The 14451-nt window shown below is 39.6% G+C and overlaps 1 protein-coding gene across 7 annotated transcripts; it reads right to left on the reverse strand.

Annotated features, from left to right (window-relative positions):
- Positions 1–6861: 6861 nt before the first annotated feature.
- Positions 6862–13135, reverse strand: LOC103715073 (uncharacterized). 7 transcript variants are annotated; one of them, XR_015974021.2, is made up of 5 exons: positions 12973–13135; positions 10178–11874; positions 9374–9488; positions 7980–8111; positions 6862–7221 (listed from the first exon to the last, which is right to left on the reverse strand). XR_015974021.2 is itself a non-coding variant. In XM_039114690.3 (3 exons), exon 3 carries the CDS (start codon positions 11849–11851, stop codon positions 10178–10180), a length of 1674 nt encoding a protein of 557 aa, XP_038970618.1. In that variant the 5' UTR covers positions 11852–11874; positions 12328–12753; positions 12973–13134; the 3' UTR covers positions 10001–10177. The 7 variants fall into 7 exon arrangements, 3 of the variants coding, with proteins under 3 accessions (XP_038970618.1, XP_088568688.1, XP_008800804.1); XR_015974020.2 differs by lacking the exon at positions 9374–9488 and adding an exon at positions 7384–7509 and having other exon boundaries at positions 12973–13134; XR_605318.6 differs by lacking the exon at positions 9374–9488 and having other exon boundaries at positions 12973–13134.
- Between the last annotated feature and the right edge of the window lie 1316 nt (positions 13136–14451).

The raw sequence follows: 14451 nt of genomic DNA on the forward strand, positions 1-14451 counted from the left end.
TGGATTTGTTGTTTGTTCATATAATTATCCTATTTATCCGTGATGGACAAAAATTTAAAAAATGATGAGTGCATTGTTGGAATCAGTTTTTAAAATGTGCTCTTATTGCCCCTCGACAAATTTAAGGTTTTCTGTGGAGCTATCTTTGTCCGATACATTAAGAATGAGGATTTGTGCGGTGGCTTGAAGCAGCCTGTCCTAAGTAATACATTTCGAAATAGAATTTTACACCAACTCTGGATATTGTTGGAGGGCCTATCCTTTGTTTGCTTTTAGAAGGAATATAAGGTATCATCTATTTCTGTGGTTACTTTGAACTCGAATTTTTTGGGAGCTTGTAGTTCACATCTCTGGTTTGGTTTCTTCCTATAGCCATATTTACCATGCCAAATTTAGCACAGGTACACGCTGAGGCTTTGTTTGGATCAGGCATAAGAAAAATGGAAACAATAAGGGTTATGCCTATGGGAATGGTTAAGCATTGACGCATGCCTATTTTTGTTTGGCTTTACTTTTGAAAGGCAAAAGTTTCTCTTTGGAATAAATTTTAATTAATGACTGTCGTCGTAAGGAAGTAAAAAAGAGGCATAAAAGATATTTATATCAAAATATTGGTTATGGCAGCTCTTCCTTGGAATGGTTATGTTTCTTGTGAGCAGGTTTGACCGGCATGAGTATGCCTTGGTTATGCCCTTTTAAATCCCAAATGTTATTTGGTAGGCGTAAGGTTTATGCTCGAACCAAACTCAATCGTGTTAGTGAATATTTGGGATTATTTGATGAAGTATTGCCAAAATCATGACCACCCTTGTGGGGATAAGGCCTTATGATTTGTTTGTTATGTAGTCTAATTATCTTGATGTTTTATGCCAGAAGCGTATATAATATCACTTTTCGGACAAAAAGATTGTAGCTTACCAGTATGCTTTGTTTTTCTAATTATTTTTTTAACAATGGGCCTTTTTGAAACTTTCACCCATTAAGTATGGATAAATAGGGGAAGAATTAAACTTTCATGGGTCCTGGGGAAGGGTGGTTCTATATACACCCCCCCTATTGCTCAGGACACCCTCCAAAAATTAAAAAAAAATTAAATACTCTCTACACCCCCCCATTTGCTAAGGATACCCCTAAAAAATTAAAAATTTCTAAATTACCTCCCACCCTCCCCACCCCCTCACCTAAATTGCTCTCTACACCCCCTAAACCTCCCCCCCACCCCGCTCTTCCCCTCCAAAACACCTCGCCAACGCCCAAAACCCCCCCGTTCCCCCTTCTCTCTCTCGTCGCCGGCATTCTCCTGATCTCCGACCACCTCGCCGGCTTCTTCCGGAACCACCTCGCCGGCTTCTCCCGAAATTTTTTTTTTTCACGGTTCGTGCTCCGTTCGGCACTGGATCGCCGAACAAAAGGCTTCTGTTCGGCTGAACAGTGCCGGACAGAAGCCTTCTGTTCGGCACTGTGCAGCCGAACAGATCTGTTCGGTTGAGGGTTGCCGAACAGAAGGCTTCTGTTCGGCACTGTTCAGCCGAACAGAAGCCTTTTGTTCGGCGATCCAGTGCCGAACGGAGCACGAACCGTGAAAAAAAAAAATTTCGGGAGAAGCCGGCGAGGTGGTCGGAGATCGGGAGAATGTCGGCGACGAGAGGGAGAAAGGGAAACGGGGGAGGAGGGGTTTAAGGGGGGTTTGAGGGGTGTTTTTTTTTTCTCTTTTCAAAACGAAACGGAGGAGGAGGAAGGGGGGTGTATGAGAAAATTTCAAGGGCAATATGGTAATTACACTAAAGGTTAGTTTGGGTATTTTCTTTTTGGTTTTTGGGGGGTGTCCTGAGCAATAGGGGGGGTGTATATAGAACTACCCCCTGGGGAACTGTTGATCTCTGGCTATATTGGAGATGTACCTTCTAGCACTAATGTTGAAGAGGCAAGATGGAGCCCTTTTTTGTTACTGTCTCTTGGGTACCCCCACCCCTTGGCTATCTCAAAGTAAACTTCGATGGCAGTAGGTCACTAGACGGTTTGACTGGAGGGGTCGGCTTTGTGATTAGGGATCACGGTGGTAGATTGGTGGTTGCTGGTGGGCGTCGGACACCTGGGATTACAGTTGTTGGTGCGGAGCTACGGGCTGCTTGGGAGGGATTATCCTATGCCAGGCAGGTCCTTGGCGCCGAGCGAGTGTTCCTCGAGGGAGACTCTGCAGTGGTGAACGATTGGATCCGGGGAATGGACAGGTACGGCGACGGTCACCCCCTCATTCGGGAGACTCGGAGGATGGCTCAGATGATGGTCGGTTTCCAGATTGGTCATGTATTTAGAGAGGCGAACAGGGCCGCAGACTGGGTCGCCTCTTTTGTGGCCCGGCATTCCGGGGATGTTTTGTGGACGTCTACTGTAGACGCTCCTTCTTCTCTGTTGTCTTTTATTTCTACGGACATGGCAGGCTGTACTCATGTTAGATCTATATGAATGAGTAGCCGTTTTTTACCAAAAAAAAAAAAAAAAGAGGCAAGATGGAAGAGGCAAGATGGAAGGGAACTTCTATTAATGGCCTGTCTTTTTTTTTTTTGTTGTTGTTTCTCAAAATTAAAGAAAATTTATTTTCTCTTATATATCTCTTTGTTTTTTGGTTTTTTTTAGCTCCTGTATTTCTCTCTTCTTTTTTTTGTTAAGTTGATATGTAGTTTCTAAAAGATGATGTTCACTAATATATGATTCATAATTAGTTGATGAAACAATTTGAAAAATTAGCCGTTCAGCAATCCAATAATTTTGTTTAGACAAATTGATATATTGTTTCAAGAACATAATATTCTACTATATAGTTCATGGTTTGCTGATTGATATTTGACTAGTTAGTTAGCCAGCGATTTAATACATATCTTCAAACAAAGCAATACAGAACTTTTATACTATATTATTAACCAATATACTATCTATGATCAACTGATATATATTTGACAAATTAGTTATCAAGAGTATACGTCCTCTAGCTTCCAGAAATGAAATGAATGATGGTCTTTTGTTAGTTTTATTTTTTCTAGAAATAATGGGATGATCAAACTCCATTGCTAGAGAGAGTCTCCTTCTGTCTTACCTCTAATCTTGACTCTTCAAGATATATGCCATGGGATACGTGGCAAAAATAATAAAAATAAACCATCATTAGCTGATGAGGATTAATGTTCTAAATTGGATGGATTAATGTTACAAACCCAGCCCTGGCTCGAGGGGATGCCGGGCCGACGGAATGTCGGTTGCGGCAGCGCATTGCAGGCTGGAGTCCAAGCTATTTAAAAGACGGTGAAAATTGCTTGCTTATCAATTAAAATATATATATATATATATATATATATATATATATATATATATATTCCCTTGCATCCTCTCGGAATCAACGTTGTTCTATGGCAAAAAATATTGAAGTACCCTCCCATGACCCTTCCAAAATTTAGTTTTATCTTCTTATTATTATTATTCGTCACAATATGCCAAGTTGAATAGTGGATGCTGCCATCCATGAACAAAAAAAAAATGAACAAAAATTATACGGGAGTCCGTCAAATCTATATTTTTAAAAAAAAATTACATCAATAAAAACTGTATATAAGAAAAAACTATTGTATCCCCTTTTCCTTCTCATAAAGTAAAATACTCATTATCTTTTTAATATATATTTTAGTTTAGGTTTGTATATACTTAATAACGATCTAATACACATCTTTAAATCAATTGATATATAGTTTCTAATATATAATATTTATTTACATACCGTATACGGCTAGTTGATAGTATTTTTTTATTTTTTTAAGTTAGATTATTGATGGACTCTGTTCCTAAGAATTTTTTTTTATCCATATTTAACTTTTAGATTTCTATTTATATTAGGCGTAAACGTGTCAAAAAAAAAAAAATCCCCATCGTATTCTTTCTGTGGTGCCCCGCCCGTATGATCTTTGTTCGCCATTAAGTTCTTGCACGCGGCGCGATGTACGGAACCGGACGGTGGATTCGCGCGAAGGAAAGAGAATCCTTCTTTCGCCAGGAAGATCCAACCCCCTTCCTTTTTTTCCTCCTGAGTCCTGCAAAAGTAATTAAGGAGCTCACATGGCCAGCTGTTGGACCCCGTGATTACCTTTCTATCGCGGGTGGTGGCGGGCACGAATCCTTAGAAATGTCGTTTACGTCGGTAGATCTACGGTGTCGTTTACATCAAGAACATCTACGGCGGTAAATTAGAATGTAATTCGTGCCGCATGTGGACGCTGCTACGATCGAGGTGTCACCGTCTTAAAAATAAAAATGACGTGGCGACGAAGCATGAACGCAATATTGTGAAACCCGACCCGTTATGATGTCCGGGTTACGGGTAAACGGGTCGACCCGGTTAGCTGCCTCCTCGGTCTCTCTCGGTTCCTTTTTCTGAAGCATGAGTGCGCAGCTGGGGTTTTTTTTTTGGTATCTTGGTTTCCTTGATCAAGCTAAGTATGTCGGATTGGGGATGGAATCAGAAGGTACTCCTTATCTTCTCTTCTTTCATGTATTTGTGAGTAAAATTTTTATTGTATCTTTTTTGTTGGTTCCGATGTTTTGGGTTGTAAAGTGATGCATTATTTTGTGTTGTTTTCGTTATTGGACTTGGCTGGTGCCTGATATTGATCCCGTGGGTTTTAGATTCCGTTTGGCAAAGCTTTTGATGGGCCAGAAAGTATTTTCTAACCCTCTAAAAATACTTTTATATGGAATAGAGATGGTTGATAAAAATATCGGAAAATTATTGTAGCTTTGTCAGAAAGCTAAAAGAGAGCTTCTTAGAAGAAGCTCCAAAATGAAGCTTATTCGGAAAAGCATTTTTAGCATGCATCGAAAAGTTATTTTGATTTATTATTTTTTTCTTTTAGACCAAAATACCCATAATAAAATATTATAATTACATAAAATAATAATATTAATATATACTAATAATAGTAATAATAATAATAATTTATACTCTTATTATTATATATACTATAAATATAATATTATATTATATTATATTATAATACATTGATATGTTATGTTATATAATATTAATTATGTTATATTATTTATACTATAATATACAATATTATATTACTATATAATAATGATATTATATTATATTACAATAACATTATACTATATCATATACTTATGTATTAATACATATTATATTTTATTATACTTTGCTGTATAATACTATGCAATGTCCTTTATAGTCATTTGTTAGACCAAAAGTACTTTATCAGTTCATTTACCAAACATATTAAAGTTTCACATCACTTTAAAAATATAGTTATCAAACAACAAATAGCTTTTTATAAAAACTCTACTACCAACATCTCTGCCTTGGTGTATTTCTGAGATTTTTTTTTTCTTTTAGTTCTTTTCTTTTTTCATATTTGTCTTATATTGGAAATTTCTGGCCTTAAGTGGTGATTTTATTTTCTCCGCAATCCATGGTTCCAATTTTGTTTATGTTAAGATGTGTTCTACGAGTATAATCTGATTTGAGTTGTGTATATTGCGATTTGCTTGATTACTACTTCAAACCATTGCAATTTCCGCACTCCAAATACAAAATGCTAATTGTTGAAAGGCCCCTCCCCTTTTGAATGGGTTTCCTGTTGAAGTTAATAACCCAGTCGTTATTTATCAATATCTCAGCCCTTTTTCCCCCTCATTACTTCTCTTTTGAATGGGTTTCCTGTTGTCGTTAATAACCCAGTCGTTATTTATCAATATCTCAGCCTTCTTTTCCTCTTAACAAACACACACGCATATGCATATATATATATATATATATATATATATATATATATATATATATATATATATATATATATATATATATATATATATATATATATATATATATATAATAAGATTACACGGCATGAAGAATAATTTATAAATTTATTTGCAATAGAAACTTGACACTATATTTTAAAAGATGAGTGATTTATTCATGCATAATTTACTTGATGATATGTCTTTAATATACTGTATTATGAAATACTTATTTTGAAATATGTATTATTTTTTTAAATAATGCATCGACATGAAAAACTTATGCTTGATCTAATAAGGTAGTGAGAGATTTACTTACTAAACTATGTCGCTCATATACCTTTATTTTTATTTTTCTCTTACCGGACGAATAGGATCAATAGGAATGAAGAATGGTCCAGACTTGAACTTCGTACTAGCAAGCTTAGTGATCTATATAGCAGAGTAGAACTTTAGTTCTTCAGTTGATTATAAAATTATAGTTAGTAAGCTTCTAAATAGTAAAAATTATAGGTTTAGTTTTTATATTTGAATGTAAACGCTCTAAACCAATATTGATTTTATTTAATAGATACTGAAATTAATCTTTTAGTTATTTTATTTTATTTGTGATGGATTTGAAAGCTAAATATAATATTAGCTTTGTGTTATTGTGGATTGTACTCCTCAGTAGCACAACCATGTCATGCTCCGAATTTGAAGCGTGACACACGATCATCTTTTGGTTATCCTATTTCCAACTGATCCAACATTAACGGCATGCCCATGCGTCTACCTAACCTAAGCGATAAGATTATTACCACTCTCCACCAGCGGACAATTTGTGTAGTATGCCCGTCTCCATACAGAAAAGAGAGTAGGAAATAGAAATATTCTAAGGGCATGCTTGTTGAGTTGTTAACTTACAATGTTCATAGATTTTAAGTGATCTTAATTATCCAGTAAAGAGAGCTTCAACAAAAATCATGTCAATGAACTACCATGTTGTTAACAATCCACATGTTAATTGTCAGCAAGAAAAGAATCCACATGTTAATAATTGCTGGTGGAAAGTGCTTCTTCCACAACAAAAATCACATCAGTGCTGATATTAGTGGGCGAGTAGTGCCTCATCCATGAATATGAAAGTGTACTCCACAATACAACATGGTGAAAAAATTACATCTGAAAAATCTACTTTCAGAGTAGCATATGTTTATTAACATCTAGTTCAAAATCTTTTGAATGTCATTGTTCAGATAAATTGTTATCATGCAAAAATATAGTAGATGGACAAGGAATGATACATAATCGAATGGTAAATATCATAAATTCAAAACAATCTGCACCAAGAAATTTCAATACCTCATACTCATGAACTTTGAAATCTCCCTCCAGTCATCCAAAAATCAAACTTCATTCAGTTATAATCCATGCCTACATGCAGAATTTGGAGAGAATTAAGATCACTATTGCATATCGAAACATCAAAATGACCAGTGTTTGGCTTATCCATGCATGACATTTTTCACGACGATACGAACTGGTTTAGTAAAGTCAGTCTGTGTTTGGAAACAAGTGATTAGGGTTATATCCTACCCTCATCCTGATTTTGTTCAGGTTTCTCCATGCTACTTAGCTGTGGGGAGGTTGGGGGTGGGGGAATAGTTGAAGAAATTTTTTTAACCCTGAATTAGAATAATAAAGAACTCACCAAACCAAGTCCTGGGAAAAGGAGAGAGAGGGAGAGAGAGAGATTAATCTTTAAATTAGGTAAAAAAAAAGAGGTAGCCTTGCGATATTAGATAGCTTTTTTATTGAATAAAGGAACTATATTAAAATTTTTCATACAGGAACAAGAGTATGCCAATCAAATTGCAAGATATCTACAATTTAACTATATTGAAACAGTGCACATAATGAACAATGTTGTCTTCTGGGGCTTGTGCTCCCTACTATCCTCAGGCACTTTCTCTATTTTATGCAATAGTGCTCAAAATTAAACCATAGGAATAAAAAACCTCGAGAGCCCACAAAGCAATAGATGGAATAAAAAGCTTGAAATAGGCAACATATTTGATGAATAGATCAACAGAATACCATGTAGCCTTTGAATTGAAGCTGAATTTCAGCAAGAGAATACAGGTAATATAGTTCTGCAACAGAAGTTATATACCATAAATAGAAAAACTTACCAAAATAATAGAAAATAGTGCAGCGATTGATTGTTGTAGATTTCTTGGTGCCGTTGATCTGGTCTTTCCAGTCCTACATCAGCAGATATTACACTACAATCATCTCCGAGAATGATATGCCAGCGAGCGATACTGAATATATACATATACACAATGGCATCAGAACCATATAAACAGAACCTACATTTCTCTAGCTTAGAAATTAGAGGCAGGAGATTGAAACATAAAGCTTCATTGTTCAAACAACAACTTAAATTATAAATTTAAAAAGTATGTTTCTTTAGGAAACAAAAAAAACAGTGAAGGAAGTTTTATTGGAACAAAAAGGGGATGCTCTGTCCGGTGTCACCACAATCTGAAACACTAGAACTTAGAATGCATGTCTGCAACAGCATTGGATTCTCCAAAGTACAGACAGCCAAATGCATTCTTAATATTGGTTGGTTCATTTCAGAATATCTAGTGATACAAACAACTGCAAGTGGCCCTACAGCAGAACCGATCACATGGGCTAAGTCAAATCATAACAGCCATATACAAAGGCCACGATGATGTTGTTCCTGTTATTGCTAGATATTATATGGGTTGAGATTACAGATTTCCCCCCTGTTCAACCCATTGTTTAATATTGAAAGATTTCAAAAGTCTTCACATCATACGGGAAATTTGCTTAACTGAAAAAGAAAAAAAGGAGAAGTTCATGAAACTGAGAAAGAACTCAACATGGATAGAAGGTAAGGAAACCATAAACTTTTGCAGAAAATAATAACTAGAACTCTCAAGAAATTCTATTCAATTCAAGGGAAGGACATATCAACATATAATCTTTAACATCAAGCTACAAGTCCACAACATCCTTGCGAAACAAGCAACTTCAACGACGCAGAAACAGGGAAGGAAGCATAGTTTTAGTAGCTGCAGATTTCGTAAGGTCATCAAACAAATTCAGTTGTCTCTTCTATGCAGTCATGGCATCATAACTATAAACAAGAAAGATGATGAAGGACTCTGATAAGACATGTGCATAAACAATGGCATCACAACCGCATATCCAATTGCAGGAAAGAAATGAGTCCTAGCTAAATCTTTTGCATGCATAATAACTCCATCTTAGGACACATGCTGCAAAAACATATAAATTTGCCGATGAAATGAGTGCGTTGCTCCAAGTTTTGCGATTGATTTGATCGATTTTGAAAGAGATACATCCGACAACGTACAGGAGAACATGTAATACTGCTATTTCACTGAATGTGCTGCGATGCATGCAGAATAAAAAATTCCAATGTTAAGCACACAGCTCCATTACAAGACCAAAATTATATTTAAATCTAGAAATCTGCATCTTAAACAATTGTAAAAACCATAATTCAAATATTTGAAGCATGTTGCACCTGATGGACAGCAGCTTTTAGCAATTCAAATTTCTTCCAACATATACAAGTATTGGGGTAAACAACATGAAACTAAATGGCTCCCAACATCACCATACTTCAGACTAGAATGGATCTGACAGTCATAGCAGACTATATGTCAAAAAACAGACAGTCATAGCAGACCAAGAGGAGTAGTTTAATGGCAAAACTGATTAAAAAAGGCAAGCAAAGATGTGCTCAAGCTACTTAATGGCACAATAAAGACAAAACTTTGTATTTGGAGAACCATGATCACTCATTGACCTCAATTCATGATACTAAGTTAAATCAGAATGGGTCGAAAGGACAAATTGTGTAGTATGACCTGCCTGGTAAGAAAATGAGAACGAAGAAACAGCAAATTCAGAATGCTTTAAATTGATTAGAATTATTCACTTAGTTCAGCATACAAAAACTCCCCAGTTATCACGATAGATCCCAGTTGAATTAACATATATTTCTAACTCATTTTACCACAAATAACAGATAGTCTCAACGATAAGAGAGACCTGGTAGAGCAGTATAAAGATGTATAAGAAATCAAAGACATATAAAAAATGCTGGAAGATCAAAGAAAAAAATAAAAAAAACAGAGCACAAGATAGCTTTCTAAAACATTTACATAGCAACAAGTTCAAGTCGCATTTTACATATTGCCAGAAAAGCAAGAGTTGGACTTCAGTTTGCAGCCTCAACTTTCACTCTTTTATGTTTCAGAGAGACAGTGAAACATATAGTTCAGAAGGTTAAAAGCAAAATATGCAGAGAGAACAAACTTTTGACCTATTTCCTGCTAAACAAGCTCCTCAATCTCCCTCGTTCTAATCGTTCAAGTAGCTTCTTCGCGCCAGGCACATCCATCTCCGAGAGCTTCTTAAGATACCCAATCGCCCCATACGAAATCATCATCTTCTTGCACTTCTTGCTCGAAGAGAGAGATAAAAGGCAAGACACTGCATACTTCTTTGCTGTATTCTGAGGATTGGCATCGAGCAACTGAACTAGATTAGGCACACACTTCTCATCTTTCTTAACCTCCCTATTGTTCTGTCGGCAGCTTATCAAGCTAGCAATGGCCTGGGCAGAGACCTCTCTCGCACCATTCGTCGTGCCCTCGAGCATCTTCACAAGCAAAGGAATGCAACCAAATTCCCCGATCAGTCTCTTCATGTCCATCGAGCTGGAAACCTTACAAATTGTAGCCGCTGCTGCCTCCTGCGCTCCTAAAGACCCATCTTTCAGCACATGAACCAACCGAGAAAGGAGGCCGAGTGAAACGAGGCTGTCTGTCGAGACTGAGGCCACCAGATTCCTCAATGCACCGATCGCAGATTCCTGCGGCAAGGGCCCATCAAGGTAGGCCAGAAGGCTCCGAATCCCCCCTTCAGACACAACGGACCTCCTCAAACTGTCGTTACTGGATGTCAGATTCTGCAAGCATTCAGCTGCATACTCCTTCGAGCCTAACACAATTCCACAGTCAAGAAGATTGATCATCACTCTAACAACTCCCTCCTCAGCCAGACCCTGCCTCGCTTCGGGCACGATCGAAAGGTTCTTCAAAGTACCAGCAGCCGCTGTCTGAGAAATGGAGTCACCAATCTGACAGAGCTCGATAAGCGGCCGAATTCCACCATGTCCGGCGATGGAGCGGGCAGTATTGACCGACATAGACAGCCTCTGGAGCGATATCGCCGCCTTCTCTCTGCCCACCAAGCTTCCAGACTCCACCAGCCTTATCAATGGGGGAAGCACCCCTTCAGAAACCAGCAAATCCTCGCAATTCCCCGACTCGGCAAGCAAACAGATCACAGTCACAGCCTTCTCTCTAATCTGGGGCGAGGTCGCGGTGAGGAGCTGTATAAGACCTGAAATATTGCTCCGGCCGAGCACCGCCATGACGCTCTTCTCCTCGTCCCTCATCGCCTCCAGCAGGCCATCCAGCGCCCGGTGCTTCGCCTCGGCGTGGCCAATCTGGAGACGAGCGAGCAATTCGCGGAGATTCAAGCGGACGGCCACCGGCTCGCCGTAGCGGGCGGCGGCGGCGGGTGGCGGCGGCATGGTAGCCTCACCGAGGACGCCGGTCTTGACAAGGAGGCCGCAGTCGCGGAGGTTAAGGTCGAGCTTGCCGGAGAGCGCGTCGAGGTCGCTCTGGGTGCGGAGCTTGCCGGCGGGAGGGTCGCCGGAGAGGCAGCGGTCGGCCAAGTCGATCGCCTCCGCGAGGGTGTCGGCGACCGACTGGAGCTGGTCCCGGCAGAGGGCGTTTTTGGCGAAGCATGGGTGGCTGGCGAGGTCGGACAAGCATGGCGGGATGCGCTCTAGCTTGGAGACGATGGCTTTCCACCGCCCCGAGAAGCCCGTCGCTGCCCGGGCCTTTTCTTGGGCCGTGGGGACTAAAAGCTGGGCCCGGGCGAGCCAGTCCTCGGCCGATCCGGCGCCGGAGACGGGATCGGACATGGTTTCCCGGCGATGATCTGTCGCTGATTATTTGACAATTGGAAGAGCGTTACTACGAAAGAGGAAGCGGACCAATGACGAGAAAAGGGGCGGCGTGGAGGGTGGGATTAGTTGGGGATAAAATATTGGAATAGGGGAAGGAAACAAGGAGGTAACATCTTGCTTCAGTTTCTGAGAATCTTCTCGTCACAAGTACCCAAATGATGGTGGGGCGAGTAGCATTGAATAAGCCCACTTATAAAACATATAATTCTGAAAACATTGTAAACTCACCAGAAAATGAAAGAAATGGAAGAATTTTTTTTAAAAAAAAAAGAACAGAAAAGATGATAATAGCTTCCCTTAACTGCTTTTAATCGCGTTGCTTTTTGAAAAGCTAGTGAAAAGTTAAAAAAAAAAAATAGGCGAGTTTTAAGTTAAAAACGACAGGAAAGTTCGCGATTCGACGGGCGAGGGTGGAGGCGTGGCGGCGTCACCTTTTGGAAATGGAGGGGCAATATGGTCATTTGACTACATCTACTTCCGAACAGAATCCGCCGACAGCGGATCCAAGTCCTCAAGCACGGGGGCACTTGAAATCCGATGACGAAAACACCCTCGATGTAGCCGGCGATTCTTCCCCCGGAATGAGGGCAATTCGGTCATTTCTGCTACCGCGTGTCCCTCCCAACCGGCCGGCGCCGCGCCGGAAAGGCAGCTTGAAAACTGAACGATTAAGACTAGCTTTGAAAGCGGGATTTTTTCACAACATTACCAAAATCTCCCCAAGTCGAAATAAAGAGTGTGTGAGAGAGGAATTCCGTTCGAAGATTCCGGTGATACCTTCTTCTCCTAGGTGTGGTTCTCTTGAACAAAAAAACGTGGCCAAAGGTTGCAACTTTGGCGATCTTTGCTCCGTTTCTCTTCTTTGAGAGCAAGAAACAACAAAGGCAGAAAGGAAACAAGGCTGATAAGAGAAGGAAGAAGAAGAAGAAGAAGAAGAAGAAGAAAACTCTCCTCTTCCCTTGAAGCAGAAGCGACGAGAAAACGGGGACAAGCATTAAAGAAGAAACCCTTGGAAGCCAAGCCCCCTTTTGTGAAAGAGATAAAAAAAATAGAGATAGAGGTGAAGAGAGAGTTACCTTGCGATTCAAACCTCGACTCTTCGCATTCGAATCGCCTGTCAGCTTCTTCTACGGAAATGGTAGGAGGTGACCCCAGGGAAATGGAGGATATCTTTTTGATTTTATTCTCGCTAATTTTATTCCCGTTCTTAAGAACGGGGATATATTTACATATATCCCCACGGATCGGACGGTAGTGGTGGGGTTTACGGCGATGTCTCGAATTCGAAACATATGGATTTTCTAAATAAATTAATCCACCGGGTTTGGGCTTACCAAGGTACTGACACCGCCGAAACGTGCCACGTGGAACAGCAAACATGGATATCTTTTTTGGAGCGGAGCTACCGGTTAATTGTTCCTCGTGAACAACTTATTTAATGTAGATCCCGTGTTGAGAGCTGCCAGCTGGATGTTGAGATAAGAAAAGTTGCTTTGTAGCATTAGTATGGGATAAGATAAAACAGTAGAGAGGACTGATTTAAGCTATGAGTCGGAAAGACAGCTAACGCGGCTCTGGCACGGCTGAAGAGGATGACACGTGGCATGATTCGGTAGATGGATAGGTATTTACTGTAGGAGTTGATAGGAGAGAACCCTGAAATGGGGATGAATTACGGGAAACGCTACAACTTTTTGAATTAGGATCTGAGAGCCGTTAGGAGCGCGGGGGCGACGTGTGGATCTGTGCGAATCCTAAAGCAGCATGGAGATAGCGTCAAAAGAGTCGTCCGAAAAGGCTGAGGCGGGACTTCGGCGCGTACGGATGATGCTGCGGGCCAGCTCGATTATTTCGGAGGACGATTCGACCACTATTATTAGATGGATTCAGAGAGGGTCGAGGGGTGAGAGTACAAACCACCCCTTGATCCGCGATATAGTGATGATGTTGAGAAATTGGGGGCCATCTAGGTCAAGCATGTATTTAGAGAGGTCAATAGGGCGGCTGATTGGGTGGCTGCCTACGCAGTCAATTACTCGGGGTACTCTTTTTGGTCGGAGGATGGAAAGCTGTCATTGACACTCCGCAAGTTGTATTTTGATCTTATTGAATATATTTATATACATGAAGCACCAGCTTAATATATATATATATATATATATATATATATATATATATATAATGCATTGGATCGCCATCTTTGAATGATTGATGGATTTGTTTACCATATCATAATTATGAAGTGACTTATTTCGCATCAATGCGGAAGCCACATTTTGCTCCGTTGATAACTGGAAAAGAAATCATGAGTCATTATAACAGATGGAAGGCATGATTGATGCATACAATCTCTCTGACATGAGTATGTAGAAAAGATATCTTTGGGTACCCACAACAAGCAATCTAGCCAACAAAGGCAAGAAATTAGCATTACATGATGGCAATCGCTTGTGATCATTTTATGGCATTCATAGTCATGTTAAGGGAAAAATGTGGAACATTGTTGGCTGCCAACAACTAACCCAACTTTCTATTTTAACTTTGGATAATAGTTC

Source organism: Phoenix dactylifera, chromosome 16 (assembly GCF_051530095.1).
Source record: "Phoenix dactylifera cultivar Ajwa chromosome 16, Ajwa_hap1_PhDact_Kaust_v1.1, whole genome shotgun sequence".
NCBI classification, from domain to species: Eukaryota; Viridiplantae; Streptophyta; class Magnoliopsida; order Arecales; family Arecaceae; genus Phoenix; species Phoenix dactylifera.

Bases quoted from the DNA above. Each gene is read 5' to 3' on its own strand.
- LOC103715073 (XM_008802582.5), bottom strand. From the start codon at position 11,851: ATGTCCGATCCCGTCTCCGGCGCCGGATCGGCCGAGGACTGGCTCGCC.